Source organism: Hirundo rustica, chromosome 4, assembly GCF_015227805.2.
Source record: "Hirundo rustica isolate bHirRus1 chromosome 4, bHirRus1.pri.v3, whole genome shotgun sequence".
Lineage (NCBI taxonomy): Eukaryota > Metazoa > Chordata > Aves > Passeriformes > Hirundinidae > Hirundo > Hirundo rustica.
In genome coordinates this window covers 1,175,227-1,199,636 of record NC_053453.1, presented here as the reverse complement: position 1 = coordinate 1,199,636, position 24,410 = coordinate 1,175,227, and the positions used below count along the sequence as shown (strand labels likewise).

Below are 24,410 nucleotides of genomic sequence, written 5' to 3'. Positions count from 1 at the left end.
AAAACCTCCCTTCCCAAAAATTTTTATGGAGAATTGAGAACAACGAGCTGGGTTTGATCCTTGGAGATCTTCTCAAGCCTTAATTCTATGAGCTGACGACAGCAGAGCAGATTATTTGCACTGATTTTATTTTTTTTGCAGTACAAACGGAGCTTCTGGGGTGATTTTTTTTTTTTTTTTTTAAGTAAAATGTTATTTCAGAATAAAAAAGGTACAAATTCCACTTTGAACGATGTCAAATTCATCATTTATTATTTCTAAAGGAAAGCACTTGGGAAATGTCAATCATCATTTTTTTTTTCCCTCTCATTATTTCAAATCAAAACTATGAATGGTGTGCAACCGAGTTTCTCTGTCAAGTTTGATTTTATTTTTCATCAAACTTTCCATTCATTCCCAGAAAAGAATCTTATCTCTATCCATAAGAACCGCTGGATAGAACATGGTCTCTCAGCCTTGAGTGACACTTGCTCCAAATACCCTAAATTTTTGTGTGAATTCCAATTTTTTTTTTTCCTTTTTAATGCACAAAATCAGCCTCATTTCATCGGGTTTAGGACCTGATCATTGCACTTTGTAAATTATTTACCTTTGCCTCTTCTCCAAATCCCGGGAATCATCTCATCCCCAGATTCCTGTTTGCCAACAGTGATGCCACAGAGATGGGAATTACTCCGAGTTTTTCTGGCGCCCATTCATGTTTCTCCTGTTTTCCACAGCTCCCGCTCTTTCCCAGGAATTGCTACCAGCAGCTTCCCGATCCTATCGAGTGACAGGGCTGAGCTCCAAGGAAATGTATTTGTTTTCCATAAAACCAGTGTTTGGAGACTCGGAGGGACCGGAGACAACGCTCCTTGGACAAACAGGTAGGAAAGATGGAGACCTGGATTTTCCAGGGAAAACTACTCCTGAGGCTGATTTTTGGGTTTTCTACCCTTTTTCCTTGTTGCTGGAGGGTGATGTGGCGGCTAAAAGAGGTTTAAAATTCACCTTTTCTGTTTGGGTCCTACAGCAGGAGCTCCCAGGGCATCACCAGCTGCTCCAGTGGCTCCCACACCGTTGGATGTGAGGAAATCTCCATCCGGATCTCCCAGCAGTGTGGGCACCACTCCTCTCCCAGAGCCCCCAGTATGGACCAGCACGGTGTCGGCACCGCCGACAGCCCTGCCTGGGCCAAGTGAGTGCGCGGATGATGATGATGATGATGTGGAAATGATGATGGTGATGTAGAAATAGTCAAAGCTTCCAGAGGCCGAGACCTCCTCTGATCCCAGGAGGTAAAACCAGTCTTAATTCTAGAATAAAGAGAGTGGACAGTGTCAGGGAAGGCCCAAACGCCACAAATGTGGTGAAGGTCTCAGCAGGAGCTAAAACCAGTCTTAATTCTAGAATAACGGGAGTGGACAGTGTCAGGGAAGACCCAAACCCCATAAATGCGGTGAAGGCCTCAGCAGGAACTGAAACCAGTCTTAATTCTAGAATAACGAGAGTGGACAGTGTCAGGGAAGACCCAAACCCATAAATGTGGTGAAGGCCTCAGCAGGAACTGAAACCAGTCTTAATTCCTTGAATAGCGAGAGTGGACAGTGTCAGAGAAGGCCCAAACCCATAAATGCAGTGAAGGCCTCAGCAGGAGCTGAAACCGGTCTTAATTCCTTGAATAACGGGAGTGGACAATGTCAGGGAAAACCCAAATCCCATAAATGCAGTGAAGGCCTCAGCAGGAGCTAAAACCAGTCTTAATTCCTTGAATAGCGAGAGTGGACAATGTCAGGGAAGGCCCAAACGCCACAAATGCGGTGAAGGCCTCAGCAGGAGCTAAAACCAGTCTTAATTCTAGAATAACGAGAGTGGACAGTGTCAGGGAAGACCCAAACCCCATAAATGCGGTGAAGGCCTCAGCAGGAACTGAAACCAGTCTTAATTCTAGAATAACGAGAGTGGACAGTGTCAGGGAAGACCCAAACCCATAAATGTGGTGAAGGCCTCAGCAGGAACTGAAACCAGTCTTAATTCTAGAATAACGAGAGTGGACAGTGTCAGAGAAGGCCCAAACCCATAAATGCAGTGAAGGCCTCAGCAGGAACTGAAACCAGTCTTAATTCCTTGAATAGCGAGAGTGGACAATGTCAGGGAAAACCCAAATCCCATAAATGCAGTGAAGGCCTCAGCAGGAGCTAAAACCAGTCTTAATTCCTTGAATAGCGAGAGTGGACAATGTCAGGGAAGGCCCAAACGCCACAAATGCGGTGAAGGCCTCAGCAGGAGCTAAAACCAGTCTTAATTCTAGAATAACGAGAGTGGACAGTGTCAGGGAAGACCCAAACCCCATAAATGCGGTGAAGGCCTCAGCAGGAACTGAAACCAGTCTTAATTCTAGAATAACGAGAGTGGACAGTGTCAGGGAAGACCCAAACCCATAAATGTGGTGAAGGCCTCAGCAGGAACTGAAACCAGTCTTAATTCTAGAATAACGAGAGTGGACAGTGTCAGAGAAGGCCCAAACCCATAAATGCAGTGAAGGCCTCAGCAGGAACTGAAACCAGTCTTAATTCCTTGAATAGCGAGAGTGGACAATGTCAGGGAAAACCCAAATCCCATAAATGCAGTGAAGGCCTCAGCAGGAGCTAAAACCAGTCTTAATTCCTTGAATAGCGAGAGTGGACAATGTCAGGGAAGGCCCAAACGCCACAAATGCGGTGAAGGCCTCAGCAGGAGCTAAAACCAGTCTTAATTCTAGAATAACGGGAGTGGACAGTGTCAGGGAAGGCCCAAATCCCATAAATGCGGTGAAGGCCTCAGCAGGAACTGAAACCAGTCTTAATTCTAGAATAACGGGAGTGGACAGTGTCAGGGAAGGCCCAAACCCCACAAATGCGGTGAAGGCCTCAGCAGGAGCTAAAACCAGTCTTAATTCTAGAATAACGGGAGTGGACAGTGTCAGGGAAGGCCCAAACCCCACAAATGCGGTGAAGGCCTCAGCAGGAGCTAAAACCGGTCTTAATTCCTTGAATAACGAGAGTGGACAATGTCAGGGAAGACCCAAACCCCATAAATGCGGTGAAGGCCTCAGCACTACCCTGAGGGGTGAAGGTGCTGCTGCTCACCCAAAAATTGGCATCACAAGAGGTTTGGTGTTGCTTTTTATCTTCTTTTTTTTGCCAGAGTCAGGATTAAATGCTTAAGACAGATGTTTATTAATTCTTATCTCTAGTACAGTCTCACAAGCTGTGAGTTCTACAGCACTGCTAGCTTACAAAGTAAAAATGGAGCCGTCTCCATCTCTCTACAAGGCCTTTTAAGGATGAATTGTCCAATTAAGAAGTGACACCTGAATTATTTTTATTTTTAACCCCTGGCCCGCAATGCAGATTTTTCTTACCCAATTCCAAAATCCCACCCAGACCCCTGGTGAAGAAGATGAAAGACAAGAACTCAGCCTCTGCCCTAAATCCTCCACCTTGCTTTATATACATTACTGTATTCTAGACCCTTAAACTCTTTTTCCACAGTTTTCCACTCTGTGATATCACACACTTCTATCCAAACTCCACACCCACAGTCCCAGTGCTGTTATTTAATTTTGGAGCCTTTTCCAAGACCTCAGTTCGAATGCAGTGTTTTCCTGGGGGTCAGTGCCTGTCAGCACAGAAAGTCTGGAATTCTCAGTGCCCAGGGCTCCAACAATTTGGGGTTTGTTTCTTTGCTCTGAACGCACAAAACCCCAGGATTCTGCTTTAGGACCCCTCATCTTACGGAATTCCCCCTCTTCCCTCTGCAGTTTGCGGGAAGCTCAAGGCAGACGTTGGGTTCCTGGTGGATGAATCCTCAAGTATCGGCCAGAGCAACTTCAATAAAGTGAAGGATTTCCTCTTCCGGATCGTTTCCTATTTCCCCAAGATTGGGCCTGAAGGGACACAGGCAAGATTTTCTTATTCCGTTTCCTGAAGTTATTTTCCTTCTGTTTTCTCCTTCTGCTCAGCCCTGCCTGGAGCAGAGTCTGCTCACCCAGGAGCTGCGGAGCAGAAAGGGCAGGGATAGACTTGTGTGGAACAAAAAAAGACAGGAATTAAAGTCTCCTCAGGGTCAGCTCTTCCATTTGGATAGATTTCCATTTCTTAGTTATTTTTCCATCATTGGGAATAAAACAAACTCCACAGCTGAAATGCTGTCTAGGTTAGCTCAGAGATCTCTCTGGTGCATGGTCCCCTCTTGGATCTCATTTCTGACCCCATCCAGAGTGGGAATGGTTGGGAAATCCAGAGTGAGGAGAGTTGGGAATCCAGAGTGGAAATGTTTGGGGAATCCAGAGTGGAAATGGTTGGGAAATTCAGAGTCAGAATGATTGAAAACCCAGAGTGGAGAATTGTTGAAAATCCAGAGTCAGAATTGTTGGAAATCCGGAGTGGGGAATTGTTGGAAATTCGGAGTGGGGACGGTTGGGAATCCAGAGTGGGAACGGTTGGAAAGCCAGAGTGGAGAATTGTTGAAAATCCAGAGTGGGAATGGTTGGGACGCCAGAGTGGGGAATTGTTGGAAATTCAGAATAGGGTATTGTTGGAAATTCGGAGTGGGGATGGTTGGAAACCCAGAGTGGGAATGGTTGGAAATACAGAGTGGGGAATTGTTGAAAATCTGGAGTGGGGATGGTTGGGAATCCAGAGTGGGAACGGTTGGAAACATGGTGTGAGGAATTTCTGGAAATCCAGAGTGGGAATGGTTGGGAAAACAGAGTGAGGATGATTGGAAATCCGGAGTGAGGAATTGCTGGAAATCCGGAGTGGGGATAGTTGGAAATCCAGAGTGAGGAATTGTTGAAAATCCAGAGTGGGGATGGTTGGAAATCTGGAGTGAGTGAGGAATTGTTGGAAATCCGGAGTGAGTGAGGAATTGTTGAAAATCCAGAGTGAGGACTTGTTGGAAATCCAGAGTGGGGATGGTTGGAAATCCGGAATGAGGAATTGTTGGAAATCCAGAGTGGGAATGGTTGGAAATCCGGAGTGAGGAATTGTTGGGAAACCAGAGTGGGGATGGTTGGAAATCCAGAGTGAGGAATTGTTGGAAATCCAGACTGGGGATGATTGGAAATCTAGAGTGAGGAATTGTTGGAAATCCGGAGTGGGGATGGTTGGAAATCCGGAGTGAGTGAGGAATTGTTGGAAATCCAGAGTGGGGGTGGTTGGAAATCTGGAGTGAGGAATTGTTGGAAATCCAGAGTGGGGATGATTGGAAATCTGGAGTGAGGAATTGTTGGAAATACAGAGTGGGGAATTGTTGAAAATCTGAAGTGGGGATGGTTGGGAATCCAGGTGTGGATCCAAGTGGGAAATGCAGCTCCCAGCAGCTCCCTCCTCCAACAAATGGAGAACCAAAGCCTCCGGTCACGATGGGAATCACCTCCAGGGCAAACGAAGCCTGAAGGATTTAATGACAGCAAAGCCAGTGGGAAGACTCCGTTCCTCATTTATTTGGGAAAATTTATTTAATTAATATCATATTTAAATTAGGAGGGGAGAGTTACGGAGCTCGGTTTAAGTTGGGCAGGAAATGGGAATTTCTTGGACCCTGCTTGGAGGTTTTAGGTGAATGATGAAGTTACCCTGGGTCAACAAATAACTCTGGGAACACAAATTTTTGTTGTAGGTGAGGATCTGCCTCCCTTTTCCCAGGGAATTCAACCTCTTCCCATTCCCGGTGCGCCACGCTCTGCCTCCAGGCAGTCTGTCCCGTTTCCCGTGGATTTGGGGATTTTAATCCCTGTTTTTGGCAGGTCGCTGTTGCTCAGTACAACGAGGAGCCCAGGGCAGCTTTTCACTTCGACCAACACCGCGACCGCAACGGAGCCCTCGGAGCCATCAAAAGGCTGAGCTACACCGGAGGCAACACCAAAACAGGTCTGGGAGGGGACTTGGACACCTGGGATGATCCTGCTGGCCCAGGACAGACCCTGGAAGCCAAGGAAAACATTCCTCTGGGTGGTTCGGAGCCATTTCCTTGGTGGGAACGTTGTGCTCAAAGTTGTTTTGAATTTGAGAACGGATTAAATTTAATTTTCGGGAGTGGTTTTTTCCGACCACGTGGTGCTTTGTCCGTGTCCTGGTCTCTCCCCATCATTATTTTATTATTTTGCCTGCACTTGAGGGAGGTTTTTACGCCATGAACATGAGGATGGCTGATTTAAAGCGTTCTCGCATCCCAGAAATCCAGAGATTTTTTTGTCTCCTTTAAAAAGGTGAGAGAGGGATGACAATTTCCATGTGCTCATTCCCAGCTGGACCCTGGGAATACCTTCTTCCCTGGAGGAACACAACCAGGAATGGTTAATTAAAGATCGTTAATTTTAATTTAATCATTTAGCCCAGTGGGTTGGAACCTGGTGCCTACTCCGAGATTTGATCCACCTACAGACCATTCCGGAACTGGACTCGATGATCCTTGTGGATCCTTTCCAGCTTGGAATATTCTGTAGTTTTGTGATTTTTTTCCAGGAATTCTTCACATCAGGAAAGCTTTGAGGAACCCAAATCCCTCATCCTGCCTCAGTGGTATTGGACAAAGAGCACAAAAAAAACCCAGATATAATCAAAATACAGGGATTTTCATGGGATTGCTTAGGGAAAGAAGGCCTGGAATTGGTCAGGCTGGAAATTCCCAGCTAACCTTGCCTCTAATCCTTCTTTTTATGGAGTTTGTGCCAATAAAGGCATTTTACTCCGTGTTGGAATCTCTCCACAATGTTTTGGAGCTTCTTGGCTATTTCAACCTGTGGGAGATTTCTTTGTGGAACTTTCTTGGTCTTTCCAAAAACATTTGGAAATGGGAATTCTGTGGATTTTTTTTTTTTTTTTTTTTTTTTTCGGAAGTGTGAGGAAAAGCACTTCAATTTTCTGAATATTTTGGTTTCCCTTTTCCGAAAGTATCTGCTGATTCCACCAGGACCATTCCAGCCAAGCTGATTTCCTGCCGTTATCCCTCAAGAGACGTTGTCCCATGCCCAGGGCTTTCCACTTATGAGGAATTCCCTTCATCCTCCGCCCGTGGAAGGAGATCCAGCGTCCAAACCTGCGGAATTAATCCAGACTCCCACCCCGTCTCTCCCTGTCTGCTCAGGCCATGCCATATCCTACGCGCTAAAGGAATTATTCCAGCCCTCCAGAGGGATGAGACCGGGTTTTCCTCACATCCTGGTGCTCGTGACCGATGGACAATCCCAGGATGACGTGCTGCCCCCAGCCAGAGCAGCCCATGATTTGGGTAGGAGTTCCCAGTTGCGTTTCCCTCGGTTCTCCGTGAATTTCCATGGGGTTGAGGTTACCCCATTGTGTTTTCCTTGGTTCTCCATGAATTTCCATGGGGTTGAGGTTGCCCTGTTTTGTTTCCATGGTTCTCCATGGGTTTCCAGAGGTTTGAGGTTACCCCATTGTGTTTTCCTTGGTTTTCCATGAATTTCCAGGGGTTTGAGGTTGCTCCATTGTGTTTTCCTCAGTTCTCCATTAATTTCCAGAGGTTTGAGGTTACCCCATTTTGTTTCCCTCAGTTCTCCATGAATTTCCAGAGGTTTGAGGTTACCCCATTTTGTTTCCATGATTCTCCATTAACTTCCAGGGGTTTGAGGTTGCCCCATTTTGTTTCTATGGTTCTCCATGGATTTCCATGGGGTTAAGGCTGCCACATTTTTTTGCCATGGTTCTCCATGAATTTCCAAGTGGTTGAGATTGCCCAGTTGGGTTTCCCTTGGTTCTCCATGAATTTCCAGAGGTTTTGAGGTTAGCCCGTTGTGTTTCCTTTAGTTCTCTATGAAATTCCAGGTGGTTGAGATTGCCCATTTTGTTTCCATGGTTCTCCATGGATTTCCAGGTGGTTGAGATTGCCCAGTTGGGTTTCCCGGCGTTCTCCATGGGTTTCCAGGGGTTTGATTTTGCCCAGTTGGGTTTCCCTTGGTTCTCCATGGATTTCCAGGTAGTTGAGATTTCCCAGTTGGGTTTCCCTTGGTTCTCCATGGATTTCCAGGTAGTTGAGATTTCCCAGTTGGGTTTCCCTTGGTTCTCCATGGATTTCCAGGGGTTCGAGGGTGGTGCACCGTGTGAGGAGTCACTTTGAGGGCACTGTTGGTTCCTTCTCTCCTTTATCCTTTTCTCTTTTCCCAACTCGTCTTGGTTTGCTGTAACTCACACCCAGCTCCAGGTGACTCCTCTGTGGGTTCCACCCCGTCCCACCAGAGGTTTTTACCAGGTAGGGGTTCGGAAACTCTGATCCCAAGAATTAGGAGGGGCGGAATCCGTGTCATTCCAGGGCTCCGTGTCATCGCTGTGGGGGTGTCAGGAGCTGACCCCGTGGAGCTGCACAGGATCTTGCTGCAGCAGAACCCCCAGAACGTTTTCTACGTCAGCACCTTCGATGACTTCCCCCAAATCCTCCAAGAGCTGATAGAAGCCATTTGTTCTGATCCTCAGCTCCCAGGAACCCAAATCCCACTGGGAAAGGTGAGTTCCTACTCCTGGGAGTAAATCCAGCTGGGAGTGGGTCAGGCACAAGGAAAAGCTTCTTCACGGAGGGAAATTTTGAAGCAGAATCAGAGCGGATTTAGGACACCCTGTCCCATCCTGACCTCACTGTCCAGCCCTAAAGAGAAAAACCTTTGAAATGCAGGGGATGGAACTCGGGAAGCCAGGACAGAGCTGGGAATGTTTTGGTGGATAAAGCCACTTCAGAGCACTTAGACATATAAAAGATTCATATTGTAAATTCATAGGAATAGACTTTAAATGCCTGAGAATTCTCCTGGATGGTTGTTTCTGTCCCATCTGGGGTGCTAGTTGTTCTCGTCTCAGCTGGGGAACGGCAGTTGTTTCTGCCTATCCTAGGGACGGCAGTTGTTGGGGGCTCCTTTTTAGGAGCTTAAATTCCCCGGCATTCAGGTGGTTTGAGAGTCCTGGCCCTCTGCACAGCTCTGTGCCAAACGCAGGAAAAGACGGAGTCTTCAAGGTTACGCGCTTCGTTTATTAGTTCTTATCTTACAATTTTCTCAGTGTCTAAAAGATGTTTGCCGCGGCTCGGACATCTGGTGACTCCTCCTGTCTCTGGGCTGTCCTTATCTTTTATACTAATTGCTACGTATTCTTTATTTACTATTTATTACCAATGTCTATCACTGTTACTAAAAAGGTCATCTTTACTCTGACCCAATCCTCACTAACTACTTTGTGCCCACATCACTGCAGAAATGGAGTGAGAGAACAAGAAAGAAGAAGAAAGAGACAACGCCCTAAATACTCTATTTTGCCCCATTCACTTCAATGCTAAGAATCCCAAACTTACTGTTTTTTCACTCTGTGATATTTTAAACTACTATTTTTCACACTCTTGTGGCCTGCAATGCTTCCTGCAGTGCAAGAAGCCTCTTCCATGGACTGAAATTAAATCTAGTGTCTCTCTGAGCTCTGAGCTCTGGGCTGGGGTCCCAGACCCCCCTGCCCAGGTCCCTGACCTTCCAGGGCAACCAAAGGAATGCCCTAGACTCCAACAGATGGTCAGCTTTGCTTTTCCCTTTTTTTTTTTTTTGCCTAAGCCAAGGAATGTTTAATTCTGTGTTTCCTGGTCGCTCCGGTTTATTTGCCATCCTTTGGTGGATATTAATTCCCTGATAATTTTTTTTATCTCTTTTCCGTTGAAGAGCTCCAGGGGCTCAGCAGCTCACAGGGGTTATGACCTCCACAGCTTCACCACGAAGGGAGAGAAAGGGGAGCGGGTGAGTCACAGAACATTCCCAGTTGGAAGGGACCCACACGGATCCTCGAGTCCAGCTCTAAAGGGAATGGCCCCACAGCATGATCCACTTGGATAATTAATGCCATGGAATCATGGAATGGCTTGGGTTGGAAGGGACGTGAAAGATCACCCAGTTCCAACCTCGACACCTCTCACAGTCCCAGGTTGCTCCAAGCCCCAGTGTCCAGCCTGGCCTTGGACGCTTCCAGGGATTCAGGGGCAGCCACAGCTTCTCTGGAAATTCCAGCCCAGGCCAAAATCCCTTCCCAAGATCCCATCCATCCCTGCCCTCTGGCAGTAAATACAACCAGATTATGACCAAGGAAGAGGCAGAGCAAAGAATCACCCTCAGATCTTCTCTGTTGGTGTTCTGCTCTTCTTTGAAAATCCAGGAAAAGGGAATTGCTCTGGGACCTGGGAATGCTCTCAAGTGTTACGGTGCTGCATGAAGCTCTTTGGGTTTGCAGACCTGAGTTCATCCCCCCGCCACGCTGTCATTTTCCATGTTCTTAGGGTCTCCCTGGGAAGGACGGCATTCCTGGGCTGCCGGGCAGGCCGGGCCGGCCGGGTCCTCCAGGTCCCCCTGGAATCATGGTATGGATTGGTTTGAACAAACTTTTCCTAAGGGGCGTTCCAGACAAAAGTGACCGGTATCCCTCTGTCCTGTTTTGCAGGGGCTCCCTGGCAGCCAAGGTGACATTGTGAGTATTTGGAATCCCGGGTTGGTTTGGGTTGGAAGGGACCTTAAAACTCATCCCATTCCATGGGCAGGGACAGTGTGGAAGGTTTGGAAGAGTTGGAAGAGCTGGAAGGGCTGAAATGGTTGGAACAGTTGGAAGAGTTGGAAGGTTTGGAATGGTTGGAAGATTTGGAAGGTTTGGAAGGGCTGGAAGGGTTGGAAGAGTTGTAATGGTTGGAAGGTTTGAAAGGGTTGGAACAGTTGGAAGGGCTGGAGGATTTGTAACGGTTGGAAGGGCTGGAAAGTTTGGAAGGTTTAGAAGGTTTGCAAGGGTTACAAGGGTTGGAAAGTTTGGAAGTGTTGGAAGAGTTGTAACGGTAGGAAGGGTTGTAAACTTTGGAAAGTTTGGAAGATTTAGAAGGTTTGGAAGGGTTACAAGAATTGGAAAGTTTGGAAGTGTTGGAAGAGTTTGAAGGGTTGGAAGGTTTGGAAGGGCTGGAAGAGTTGGAACGGTTGGAAGGGTTACAAGAGTTGGAAAAGTTTGGAAGTGTTGGAAGAGTTTGAAGGGTTGGAAGAGTTGGAAGGTTTGGAAGGGTTGGAAGAGTTGGAACAGTTGGAAGGGTTACAAGAGTTGGAACAGTTGGAAGAATTGGAAAGTTTGGAAGGGTTACAAGAGTTGGAAAGTTTGGAAGTGTTGAAAGGGTTGGAAGAGTTGGAAGGTTTTGAAGGGTTACAAGAGTTGGAATGGTTGGAAGTGTTGGAAGAGTTGGAAAGTTTGGAAGGGCTGGAATCCCATCTTGTTCCAACACCTTCCACTATCCCAGGTTGCTCCAAGCCTCATCCAACCCGGCCTTGGACATTTCCAGGGATCGACATCCATGGTCTTGTGGGTGGTTTTCTGTTTAATACTGCAGAATTTATTTTTAATTCCAGGGCTCTCCGGGCTATCCAGGACCAGCGGGGCCAAAAGGAGACAGAGTGAGTTCCATTCCTGGATTTCACTGGGAAAAATCCATTTCATGGTTGTGGCCTCTGTTTTCCAAGCATTTTCACTGGGATCTTTGTTGAATGTGGACTTTTAAGCTGTGCCTACCTAATCCTGCACTGCCAGTCTTCATCCTGGCGAGCTTCCCTCAGGAATTTTATTTCTTTATGGAGAAAAGTGCTCAATCCTAATCCCAGGTTCTGGGCACGATTAATTAGGTAATTAATTGCAGGAGAAGGTGGGGTCATTCTGCCTGAGTTTCCGTAATTAACAAACCCGGTTTAATCCATTTGGGACAGTAAAATATTTCAATATTAACTGTGGTCAGACCCCAGGAGCAGCTTCCTGCCCTTCTCCCATCTCCATTCCCCCTTTTCCTTGCATCCTCCCGAGCTTTCTGCACAGATGAAGCTCGGGAACGGATCCTGCTGAAAGCCAGCCTCCGTTTTTTCCCTTGGGATTAATTATTTTTTCCATGACAGCAAGAAATAACTCAGGTCACGGCCGTGTGGTTTTGGGTACCAGGTGCTTCGGGTTGATGGGATTGTCCCTAAATCTCCCGATTTCCTGGCTGCTCCTGGATCTCCCAAGGTGCCTTTATCCACAGGGAGAGCCAGGCTATGTCCTGGGAGGAGTGGAGGTGATTCCCGGCCGGAATGGGCAGCCTGGCCCCCCTGTGAGTATCAAACCCCAGGTGTGGGGGAGCCTTCAGCTTCCCAAGGGCTGGGAGAGATCCCAAATCCCTCCCTCTCCCGCTTTTCCTTGTCGCAGGGACAGAAGGGGCAGCCGGGGGTTCCTGGCGTTCCAGGACCACCAGGTTCTCCGGGCCCACCAGGAATCTCCGTCAAGGTGAGCTGGCAGCCCGATCCTGGGATGTGCCACAGGAAAAGGGAATACTGCAGGTGGAGGTGTCTGGAGGCCTCTCCCAAAGCTCTGCCTTCCGGTGGGAGAGGGAATTTTGCTCTCTGGGATTTGTCAGGCCGCAGGGGTTTTTGCTGGGATGAAGCTCGGTGAGGAGCCCCTAAATGCCCATCCCACGGGAATTCTCCCTGTCCTTTGCGTTTCAGGGTGAACCAGGGGATTCAGGAGCCAAGGTGAGTACCTGAGGTCAGCTTTCACTTTGGGGTGAAAAGCCTTTTTGGTTTTTTTTAAATCCATAATTATCTCCAAGCCGCCCAGGAAGTTCTGGCTTCCAAAATTCCCAAAATTCCATGGAGATCCATGAAGGGATCCTGTGCTTCATGCAGGGTCCCCGCGGGAGGAGTGGCCTCAAAGGTGACAGAGGGGACACGGGAGAGCCGGTGAGTGGTGCCGGGAAGTCAGGGAAAAACTGGGGCGGATCCAGAGGAGGGAAAAATGTGGATCAAGAGCGTGGGACAGCAAACGGGCCGCACTGGCAGCAGATCCAAAACAAGGGAAGGGAATGGTTCTTCCCGGAAATCATCCCACGAGAAGGCTTGGGGTGTGGGAAGTTTGAGTTCGAGGGGAGATACGAGAAGGAAAAAAGTCCGTGGAGGATTACTGGGAAAAAAAGACACCAGGATTGGTTTGGGAATTTCTCTGTGTTACAAGTGGCTCAGTCTGAAGGATAACATCCATGTGCTGTTTTTCCATCCCTCCTGGATCTGGTTTTGGGGTTGTTTTTTGCCGTCTTGGAGAGACACATCCATTTATCCCATAAATCAGCCCTTTCCACGGGTCTGGGTTCACCATTCCAGACCAACGTGGGCTCCCAACTTCTCTCTTCCATTGTTTCCCCTTCCTGTGTAAAGCCAGGAATTCATAACTTACTCGTGAGGGAAAAGCAAATTTGGGAATACACAGACAGCCCTGTGATTCCTCGGTTTTAAAGGAACTGCTCAGATGGACAGAACACGATAAATATTTCCCGGTGGAATTAAAAATAAACCTTTCCAGTTTGGAGATAAAAAAATAAAAAGATTTGATGATGTTCCTTCCTTTCCAGGGAAAACCTGGTTTGCCAGGCCCTGTGGGGCTCCATGGGGTTCCTGGACTGCCTGGACCACGGGGAGAAAAGGTTGGATATTCAGGATATTTCCTGAATCCCTCAGCCCAGGGGTAGGGTAGATGTGTGGGAAGGCATTTTTGGGATGTCCCAACATTCCCGGAATTTTCTGGCTCTGCTCAGGGCCAAACATTTCCAGAGGAGATTTCTCCCCTCCCGTTTAGCTCAGAAAGACTCTGGAGCAGAAATCTGGGAAGGATGGGTGCTCTGGGATCAGCATTCCTGAGGGTTCTGTGCTTTCCTTGCAGGGAATGGCGGGAATTGGCATTCCTGGCATCGCTGGCACGAAGGGAGAGGAAGGAGAGCAGGTGGGTTGGGAATCTTGCAGTGAGATTTGCACTGAAATCCTCTCGGAGCGTTCAGTGTCTCCAAACTCTGCTCCAGTATTTAGGTTTTCCTTGGAATCCCGCGGTTCCACACGGAAAGGGTGAGAGAAGGGAGGATTTGGGGTTTAAAATCGGAGCTTTCACTGTTTCCTCCGTTGTTTTCAGGGAATGATGGGACCTCCAGGAGCACCAGGACCAAAGGTGCGTGCTGGAATTCCTGAACCCAAATTCCTGGGCCTGGAATTCAGGTTCCAAGGAAATTTTCTGCCCCTAATGAGCATCATAATGAACCGTCCTCATAACTCCTCTGGGAATCACTGGATCATGGAATGGTTTGGGTTGGAAGGGACCTTCCAAGGCCACCTGGCCCAAACCCTCTGGACCGAGCAGGAGCCTTCCCTCAAAAGCAAAGCAAGGGAATCATTTTCCACTCCCTGGGCTCTGGAATTCCTTGCTGCCAGGAGAGACCTGGAATGGCAGCAAGGAGGGATATTTTTAAATAAAAAACGGCACTTTTGTGGCCAGGGAGACTCCAGAGTTCCAGACTGGAAGAGCTGTCCTGAAATTAATGGGAAATTGGGTTGGAGAGCTCCATCCATCCTTCCCTCCCTCTGGATGGAACCAAAACTGCTGGATCTGTTTTCATTCTGGTGGAAATTCCCGTTCTGATTTCTTCCAGGGAATTCCAGGACCTCCGGGGCAGAAGGGAGATGAAGTGAGTGGAGCAGTAAGAGAACATTTGACCAGCTCAGATGCGTTTATCCTGATTTTTCCCAGCTCGTTCCCCGTGGGATCCAGCAGGGATATCCTCGAGCTCTGTGTCTCCCCTCTCCTTGGCTCTTGTGCTTCTGAGATGAGTTTGGGCACTTTTAAGGAATAAATGGTGGGAAAGGGATGAGCAAAAAGTTTTCCCTGCCTCGCGTTTGTCATTCCATTGGCCGCCATTCCTTCCTCTTGCCCTGCAGGGAAATCCAGGATTTCCAGGTGCTCCAGCCTTGGAGGTAACCTGGAGTGGCTTAGAGCCCTTCTTGTCCTTCAGCTGGGCAGCTGCAATCCCAAAATTCCAGGAATCCAAGAGCTGTGTCCCACACAACCACGGGAAGAACACCCAGACCTTTTTCCCTGACCCTCCAGACAACTTGGTCCTCTTCTCCCTTGCTCCGGTTCTCGTATTCCCAGAATTCCCATTGCCCCCTCCAAGGAACTTCACTGCTGTCCAGGAAACATGAGGATAAAAATTCCCACCGCTGAATCCGTGTGCTCCAGGGGCCTTTCCCTGCTCATCCACAGGGATGGACACCCACTGCTCTCCAAATTCCAGCATCAAGGAGAACCCTTGGTGGTGTCCACCTCCGTGTGCCATGAGATTCCTTATCCCAGAACAACTCTTATCCCATAACAACTCTTATCCCATGACAACTCTTATCCCATAACAATTCTTATCCCATAACATTCCTTGCTTTGGAAAAGGTACCACGAAACTGAGATATAGATATATATATATATTTTTTTTTTAAAAAAAAAAAAAAAAAATTTTTCCTGCACCAGTAACTGAGGATTTCTGTGATTTCTTCTTCTCCTCAGGTTCCGGGACCTCCAGGCACTAAAGGGGTCAAGGTAAGTCTGTTAATTGGTTGTTTTAATTGGTTGTTTAATTAATTAGCATTTCTTGAAAAGGCGAGTCCTTTTTTTTTTTTTTTTTTTTTTTGGATAATAGGGAGGTTTTTCCATGTTTCCTGAATTCCATCTCCCTTGTGATTGGCAGGAGAGGAGAGCTTGGATAAGCCTTGTCCTGGGGATATTTCTCTTCCTTTTATTCACATTTTGTGCCTGGCATCCCCAAATCTGGAGGGAAATTTGGGATTTCAGATGGGAGACATCACCCAAGTGCGGATCCAGTCCCAATCCCAGAAGATACTTCCAGCCAAGGGAGGCTAAAATCAGGGATAGACGAGGCTGGAAGGGATTTCTGGAGATCTCCAATCCCACCTCCTGCTCAACGCAGAGCCCACTCCAAAGCTGGGTCCGGTCTCCTGTGCTGAGAATTCCTGTGGATGGAGAATTCCCACATCTTTAGGCCCCTGATCCAGAGTTTGGCTTCACCGAGAGAAAATTGAATTTCCCAAACCAAGGAGCTCTGTGGGACGGAGCTAATCCCTGGATGTATTGTCCATATTTTCCAGCTGCTCTAGAGAATTCCAATCACTTTCTCCGGGGCTTTGAGGTGGAACATGACCTGGAATGTTTTAAATGGAATTTTTAAGCTTTTATTTATTTTCAGTCTTGTTCTCTCGTTTCCATCCTGCCAAGAACCTTCCTTCCGTGAGAAGGACTTACTGCAGGACTCATTCCCTGTGGCTTTTCCGTGGAAATTCCCTACAGCGCTTCAGACCTCTCTCATTCCATAGACACAATAAATTTTGACTTTTTTGCTGGGATTAGATATTGGGATCACCTCCTTTTATTGGTCCCAGGCTGCTTAACCTTGGCTGGCAAAAATCCCTCTTTTCTTTTAGGCTGAGCTTAAGTAGAGTCCTAGGAATTTTGCTGTGGCCTTGTGGCGGAATGTGGCCTGGAATATCCAATTTTTTTTTTTATTACTATTCCAAACACTTCACTGCCAACCTGCAGAGGAACGACAGGTGTTCGTTTTATTCCGTTTAAAACAGTAAAAATGCGTTTGTGGTGCTTTGTGGTGTGGCAACAACCACGATGAACTTTGGATGGCAGAAGGCAGGTGCCGTGGAAAAAATTCCTTATAAATCCAAGATGGGTGGATTTGGCGAAGGAATTTTTGGGTCCAGGTGTGCCTTTTATTCCCAGGGAGATCCCGGACCAGCTGGACCTCCAGGAGACAAAGGAATCCCAGGAGAAAAAGGGGAGAAGGTGAGGACCTTGCACTTCCTTTAGGGATAAAATGATTTATTCTTTTTGTGGCCACCAAGGAAACTCTGAGGGAGATGGAATTCCTCCCCAAGACATCCATCCAGGAATCCAAGGGGAGACTTCCACGTGTAGAAATCCAAAGCTCCTGGAAGGGAAATCAGGGAGGGAGCAAATGCTCAGCTCCCTGGTTGTCCACAGGGGTGGGAATGCCCCGGATCTGCAGGAGGCCACTCAGGGACACCAGATGTCGTGGGCTTTCCCCGACATTCGGGTGGCTTTAGAGTCTTTTTTGCCCTCTGCAAAGTTCTGTGCCAAACGGATGAAAGAGACGGAGCCTTCAAGTTCTGATTTTTCAAGGTTGCATGCTTCGTTTATTGTTTCTTATCTCACAATTTTCTCAGTGTCCAACAAAGATGTTCGCAGCTGCCTGGACATCTGACGACTCCTGACTCCTCCCAAGCTGGGCTGTCGTTATCTTTTATACTAATTGCTACGTATTCTTTATTTATCATTTCTTGCCAATGCCTATCACTTACACTAAACAGGTCATCTCTACCGTGACCCAATCCCCATTAAACTACTTTGTGCCACCGTCACTGCTGAAATGGAGTGAGGGAAGAAGAAGAAGAAGCAGGAGACAACGCCCCAGATCCTCCATCTTGCCCCCATTCACTTCAATGCTCGAAATCTAAATTTACTCTTTTTTCACCCTGTGGTAAGCTAAACTACTGTATTTCACACTCTTGTGGCCTGCAAACCCTCTCTCAGTGTAGGAAGTTTTTCCCATGGACTGGGATCAAATCCAGTGTCTCTCTGAGCTCTGAGCTCTGGGCTGGGGTCCCAGACCCCCCTGCCCAGGTCTCTGACCCTCCAGGGCAGCCAGAGGAATGCCCTGGACTCCAACGCGGATCTGCTCTGGCTTTTCCTGCCCTGTGGAGATTTGTCCTGATCTTGGAAAAGCTGCCTTGTCAAGACCCCGTATCCCTTTGCTTTTTTTCAGGGAAGCCCAGGGTTTGGAATTCCCGGCCAGCCTGGGCTGAAGGGAGACGTCGGTGACAGGGTGAGTGGGACACTGGGGTGGGTGTGGAACGGGAATGGCTCGGGGGACGAACCGGGAATGGCTCCGTCACCTCCATGGATGTGTCGGCACTCAGCCCTGAGGAGACGGACGCTGGGGAGGTGACGAGGACCCGGGCAGGTGACCCTGTGGAGGTCTGGGGTGACGGGGTCGTGCGAAGGTGGGATCGCCCAAAATGTGGAGAATTCCTGGTGGCTGGAGGAAAACGCGGGCGGCCGATGCTCCGCCGGTGGCTCCGTGGACAGAATCCAAGGAAGTCCCGCTCCCAGTTATCTCCTCTGCTGAAAGTCACCTTGATCTTCATCTTCCTGTGATTTCTGTGCCCGGGAAGGTCTCAGTGGCTCCCGTGTGGATCCACGGATGTCCGGGAAGGGTTGGGTGGCCCACGCGGAGGTGGACACCACCAAGGGTTCTCCTTGAAGCTGGAATTTGGAGAGCCGTGGGTGTCCATCGCTGTGGGTGAGCAGGGAAAGGCCCCTGGAGCACACGGATTCAGCAGTGGGAATTTTTATCCTCATGTTTCCTGGACAGCAGTGAAGCTCCTTGGAAGGGGCAGTGGGAATTCTGGGAATACGAGAACCGGAGCAAGGGAGAAGAGGACCAAGTTGTCTGGAGGGTCAGGGAAAAAGGTCTGGGTGTTCTTCCCGTGGTTGTGTGGGACACAGCTCTTGGGTTCCTGGAATTTTGGGATTGCAGCTGCCCAGCTGAAGGACAAGAAGGGCTCTAAGCCACTCCACATTCCCTTCTCCGGGAACATCGCAGTCCCGTTCATTTTAATCCAGCAAAAATTGGCAAATCCCAATGTTACGGACGAGCATCTTTGGAAGAGGAGTGGGAATCTCAAAATATTGGTGGTCTCAAAGTGTGGGAGGCTGGAGACACTTCTGGACAGGGAGCATTTGGCGCAGCCCCTGGTGGGACATTCCCTGTTTTCCCCTTCTCTGATTTTGGCTGCTGGCTCCTGGAATTACCTTACCTGTGCCATTCCTTCTGTGTTTCTGCAGGGAAACGTGGGATTGTCTGGGAAGCCGGGTCAGAAGGTGAGTCCATGGAAAGCTTTGTTCCCTGTGAGGGAGGGGAGGCCCTGGCACAGAATTCCCAGAGAAGCTGCGGCTGTCCCTGGATCCCTGGAAGTGTCCAAGGACAGGCTGGATGAGGCTTGGAGCACCCTGGGATAGTGGAAGGTGTCCCCGCCCACGGAAGGGGGTGGAACCAAGTGGTCTTAGATCAGGCCTTTAAAAATTCCTGCTAATCCTCACCTGCGGGATTTTTTTCCCAGGAAAAGTTCAAAACCGGTCAGGAAATTTCTGGAAAAGATCCCACCCGTGGCATTTGTTCCGTGAGAGTCTCTCTGTGGGCATTCCTCAATCAGGGATGTCCCCAGAGTTGGCTGGAGGAGGGTTTGGATTTGGGAATTGTTCCGTAGATCAGGGAATGGAATATTTAGGCCGGATCAGCTTCCAGGGCATGGAAAAATGGGATGTCACAGGAGATAAATGGGATGCAGCTAAGCCAGGCGGTGTTAACGAGATGTGTTAATGAGGTTGCAAAGTGGAGGCAAGGAAAGGTGTTGGGAGAAGGCCTGGAGAGGGAGTGTCAGAAATTTCCCAGATTTCATGGAATATTCTGAGTTGGGAGAGACCCACAGGGATCATCCAATCCAGCTCTTTAGGAAATGGGATAAAATCCACGACCTTGTGGGACAAGCATCAAACAGAGCAGGCGAGGACCCATCCGCGAGAGCTCAGCGGATTTAAATGGGAATAAAAAAAAAACGTGGAATGGGAACTGATCCCGTGTCCACGACTGGATCCATCCCGAGTCTCTGCTAATCTGAGCTGCTCCTGGAGGTGGAGAACCCCAACAGGTTCTGTCCTGAGTGAATTCCAGGAATAACTGTGGGGTTTGGATAGGTGAGGTTAGAGCTGGATGCTTTCCAGCCCTACGAAACCCTGCAAAAATAATGATACTATAATTAAATGAACCGAAATACTATTAATATGTATTATTAAATAAATCAAAAATAAAATAAACACTAATAATACGAATCCTACAATCCCAGCCCTTCCTGGCACAGGGTAAATGCTCTGAGCCCCCTGGACTTCATCCAGGATTGTGGAAGCAACTCCGCGACCACGGGTGTGCCGCTGGAATCTGCCCCTCGGTGCCTGGAGTGGGAGGGAATGCAGGATGGGAATGTGACAGGTCTCGTTTCCTTCAGGGGGAGAGAGGTGAACCAGGATTCCCCGGAAAACCCGGAGAGGCCGGGCTGAGAGGAAAAGACGTGAGTGGAGGCAGGCTCCAGGGGGACGGAGCCGCTGATCCCTCGGGATCGGCCAACAACCCCAGCTCTGCCCTGCAGCGACAAACAAGGGACGACTTCAATTCCTTGGAATTCAACACCAGTGCCCAGAGCAGCTGTGGCTGCCCCTGGACCCCTGGAAGTGCCCAAGGATAGATCGGATGAGGCTTGGAGCGCCCCGGGATGGTGGAGTGTCCCAGCCCATGGATGGGGTGGCCCCGGTTGGGCTTAACCCGAACGATCCTGGGGTTCTTTGATCAGATTTTTGACTTTTGTCGCTGAGTGACGTCTGTTTGGTGTGGATTTGGCAGGAGCTGCAGCCGCACCGGCCCCTCGCTCCTGGTTCCGAGCCTCAGGCGATCTCGGCTTGGAAAGGATCTGTAAAAAATCGTGAGGGCCCCACCGTGTTTGGCCACAGGGTGGAATTGTTCGGGCGGTTCTGTGAGGAGCAGTGTCGGGAGAGACCCGCCAGGATCGTCCAGCACAGCTCCTGGCCGTGCGCAGGACACTCCAATAATCCCACCCTGGCCCCCGGATCACGATCCAAACATTCCTGGAGCTCAGAACAGTGGGATTTGGTGGAAATCACCTCATCCTACCCCTAAATTTAAATATTCCGGTCACCCCACACCTTGTGCCCCTTTTTCCTCATTTTTGGGGATGCTGTAAAACACCGTCCCTAATTTCAGACATCCCAGTTATCCCAAAAACTGCCTCTATCCCAGTTTTCCAAGCAGGCCTGAAGAGATTTAACCTCCATTAGAGCCCCTGGAATGTTTGATGGACTCGGTTCTCTCCCTTTAAACCATTTCCTCCAGGTTTAAGTGCAATAAAATTCCCATCGCTCGATGGAAAAACATTTGGAAAACTGCTTCTCTCTTTCAGGGAGAAGCTGGAGTCCCTGGAGAGCCAGGAGTGAGAGGAATCAGGGTAATAATTCCATTTTTCTCACTATCACTCTAATTTCCTGCCCCGGAGAGTGGTGGGGCTGCTCCGTTTCCCTTCTCCATCCCAATGGGAGCCCTCACCTGGAAAAATCCGCTTCCAAATATTCCTTTCCTGTGGGGAAAAAATAATATTTTCCTGGCTATTTCCCTTTCCTGAGCCGCTGCTCGGGCTCTGTTTGTGATTTTTTTTCCTCTCAATCTCTCCTTGCAGGGTCCTCCTGGACTCCCAGGACGACCTGGAGAGCAGGGAATGAAAGGAGACCCCGGAGAACCTGGGAAGGATGTAAGGAATGCCTGAAGGAGCAGCTGGGAGAGGGTGGATTTTGGGAGAGCTTCTGTTTATCCCCAGCATTATAAAGAAATAATATTTATTTCTTCGGATTGGGGCCGGATGCATCCCACATGGATGGATCCAGCAGAGATGGATTGGCTCCATCCTTTTTTCATCCCTGTGGGGGAAAAAAAAAAAAAAAAAAAAAAAAAAAAATCAGGGAAAACGTTGCCAAGTTTCTCATGACTTTACCTAAATCCTAATTCGGGAGATTCCCAAAATATCGAAGCAGCTCCTCCCCCCTCTCCCACCCTTCTCCCTGCGGCCATTTTAACAAGAATTGTGAGTTTAAATTTGTAATTTGATTATCTCATTTACTGTATTTAATTATTTAATTTACTTTGCCTAATTTGTTTTACTTAAACGTTTATTTTGTTCTATTTAATTGCTGAATTTATTTTTAATCCTATTTATTCCCGCTGTTTGTTCTGTGGGGACAGGGAAGGACACGAGGCAGAGCAGCCACAGCAGCAATTCCCAAGAAATTTTGCTGTGCTGGGAGGAAAAACTCATTCCCAGAGGTCCAAAGGGTGTCTTTGGATGGATCCTTCACAGCTGTTCCCGCCAAATTCCTGATTTACCGTGTCCTGAGTCACAGGAAAAGTGGGACAGGGAGAAAAGCTGCAGGAAATATTCCTGTGGATCCAAAACAGATCCAATCCCAGGCTTTCCCAAAGAAATGGAGTTGCTTCCTCGGCCAAGATGTGGTGGCAGGGAAATAAAAGCAAAATCTGGGTTGCGCGAGAGGCGATTCCATTATCCCAGGTGGGACAGCGAAGGAAAAAGGAAAAGCAGGAAAAAGCCCCCAGGAACACGAGACCTCCTGGAGGTCAAGCTTCCAGTGAGGAGCGGAATTGCCCCAAATTTAACGTAAAAATGGGAATTAGGCAGACGTAGGAAGGGGTTTGTTGGTCCCCCTGGAAAAGGTGGCGTTCGTTTGGGATCGGCACGTGGGAAATGGGAATTTTAGAGGGGAGCTGACGCATTCCTGCTGGTTTTCAGGGAGATCCTGGGAAGGACGGCCTGAGAGGTGAAAGAGGCCCCCCAGGCCCAAAGGTAGGTCCCGAATCCATGTTTTTTTGTGGCGGTGCCACCACCTTGGGCAAGTCAAGAGGGGAGGAAAACCCAGCCCAGGTCTCCTCTGATCCTCAAAAAAAGTTTGGAATTTCAAAGCAGAGCTCCTGGGATGGGCTCAGGAGCTCGTGGTCGGGCCGAGGCCGTGGTCCCACATCTCCACAGAGCTTCTTCAGGAAGAAGGATGTTCTTCAGGAGTCAAACGGGATAAGTTTCCGGAATGTTCACGGATTGTTCCTTCCTCTCCTCCCTCCTGTGAGGTGAAGAGCGCACGGAAAGGGGTGGAAGGAGGAATGGCTTCAGACCCCGCACATCCAAGATCTTTAGCGGTGGGAACAACTCCTTCCGTAATGGAGAGGAAAATGCTGCCGGAAGCAGCGCCGGGGGGGACAGGGAGATTTCCCGGTTGCCACGAGAATCCAGACCTTTGGGAAAGCGAAGGTTTATCCAGTGGGCAGGCGTCCCAAATCCTCCCTGGCACACCTTGGCTGGAGATGCCATCGGGGTCTTCCTGGCGCCCTTCATTCCACCGGAATCTGTGGATGCGGGACGCGGATTTCAGTGGAATGAAGCCCCTCAGGGAGGCAGCTCGGCCCCGCCTCAGCAGAGGTTCCTCACCCCAGGAGCCTCCAGGACGGACCTTCCAAACCCCGGAGCTCACCCATGGTTTCATCGGTGCTCCATCCAAGATCTCTCACCTGGAGACGGAATTCCATCGCTTCCGTGGGAGCCCAGCCGGAGGTGTTGGACCCAGCCACGTGTGGGGCCACCTCCAGAAGGAGCCACCAACCACGGGGACATCGCCCTCCTTGGTGTCCTCTGCGCTGAGGGACCTCAAAAATCCTTCCTTCTGCACACCTTTGCGGCCAGGAGCTGGAGAAGGGGACGGAGCAAAGCTCTGGCCCAAACCTCCCTTGGATGCCGCTCCTGGGCCAGGCTTTCCCGACGGAATCCGGCCGTGCCTATGGAAAAAGGAAGGAGGCAGTGGGGCAGGGTGGGATTCAAACCCCGAAACGGGATTTATCCAGGATTACGGAGCGGGCTGGGTGACAGGAGAAGGGCCAGGTGTGGGATCCACTCCCCTTCCTCTCCTTGCTCCGGAGTTAAATGACAGAATTAATCAGCTGATCTCGTTTATTCCAAGGGAGAACCTGGCCCACCAGGAAAAGGAGTGGAAATGAAGGTAAATAAATCAAAATTAAAAACCGTATAAATGTTGGGAGCGGCCCCGGCTCTGTCCGGGTTGGGATGGCAGAGGGGACCCGGCGTGTGTCCCCTTGGCCATCAGCCACCTCCAGGACAAACTTCCCGGGACCTTTCTTTCCCCTTGCAGGACCTGGAGAGGCTTTTTGAAGCCTACGGGATCAAGGTAGGAGACGCTTCGTCCTTCCTCCTGACCTGTAATTTGGCTTTTCCGTGTCCTCCCTCTGGAATCCCGGAGGTGACGCTTTCTCCCCCGGGCAGTCCCAGGGAGGTTCATTCCATTTCCTTTTCCAGGTTGTATTTAAATGTTTCTGGAACTGATTTATTTTATTTTTATTTGCTGCCGTTTTATGGGGTGGGTGGCGGCTTTGAGGCCGCCGTGACAGTGACATCTGGACCTTGAAGCCCCTCTAATTCCAACCTCCACACCTTCCACCATCCCAGGTTGCTCCGAACCCCATCCTACCTGGCCTTGGACACTTCCAGGGATGGGGCAGCCACATCTTCTCTGGGAATTCCGTTCCGACCCCTCCCAGCCAAAAATTCCTTCCCAATATCCAGCCTAAATCCTCATTCAGTTTAAAACCCTTCCCCTCTTGTCACGTCCCCATATTCCCACGGGAAAAGCCACTCTCCCTCTTTTTTAAGTCCCCTTGAAGTCCTGAATGCGGGGTTTTTATTTAGGATGGGGAGAGACCCCCCCCAAAAAAAGCTCCATGGATCGGCTCCTTGGATCCCAAACCCGTATTTAAACCGTCCCTCGGCTTTCCCTGCCCTGTGAGCCGCCGGGAATCCGTCGTTCCTT

The 24,410-nt window shown here is 49.1% G+C and overlaps 1 protein-coding gene across 1 annotated transcript in view; it reads left to right on the top strand.

The window, feature by feature from the left end:
- LOC120751875 (collagen alpha-1(VII) chain-like) overlaps window positions 1–24,410 on the top strand; it is a 112,184-nt gene that overhangs the window by 34,969 nt on the left and 52,805 nt on the right. The window contains 29 exon segments of the mRNA XM_040062365.2: window positions 720–866; window positions 1,013–1,177; window positions 3,782–3,921; window positions 5,771–5,894; window positions 7,111–7,254; window positions 8,293–8,483; window positions 9,674–9,748; window positions 10,282–10,362; window positions 10,443–10,469; window positions 11,381–11,425; window positions 12,040–12,108; window positions 12,204–12,281; window positions 12,500–12,526; window positions 12,680–12,733; window positions 13,399–13,470; window positions 13,707–13,766; window positions 13,950–13,985; window positions 14,464–14,499; window positions 14,750–14,785; window positions 15,369–15,401; window positions 16,608–16,670; window positions 17,671–17,730; window positions 18,753–18,788; window positions 19,970–20,032; window positions 20,936–20,980; window positions 21,209–21,280; window positions 22,331–22,384; window positions 23,547–23,585; window positions 23,736–23,771. Coding sequence (XP_039918299.1) covers window positions 720–866; window positions 1,013–1,177; window positions 3,782–3,921; window positions 5,771–5,894; window positions 7,111–7,254; window positions 8,293–8,483; window positions 9,674–9,748; window positions 10,282–10,362; window positions 10,443–10,469; window positions 11,381–11,425; window positions 12,040–12,108; window positions 12,204–12,281; window positions 12,500–12,526; window positions 12,680–12,733; window positions 13,399–13,470; window positions 13,707–13,766; window positions 13,950–13,985; window positions 14,464–14,499; window positions 14,750–14,785; window positions 15,369–15,401; window positions 16,608–16,670; window positions 17,671–17,730; window positions 18,753–18,788; window positions 19,970–20,032; window positions 20,936–20,980; window positions 21,209–21,280; window positions 22,331–22,384; window positions 23,547–23,585; window positions 23,736–23,771 — 2,108 coding nt within the window.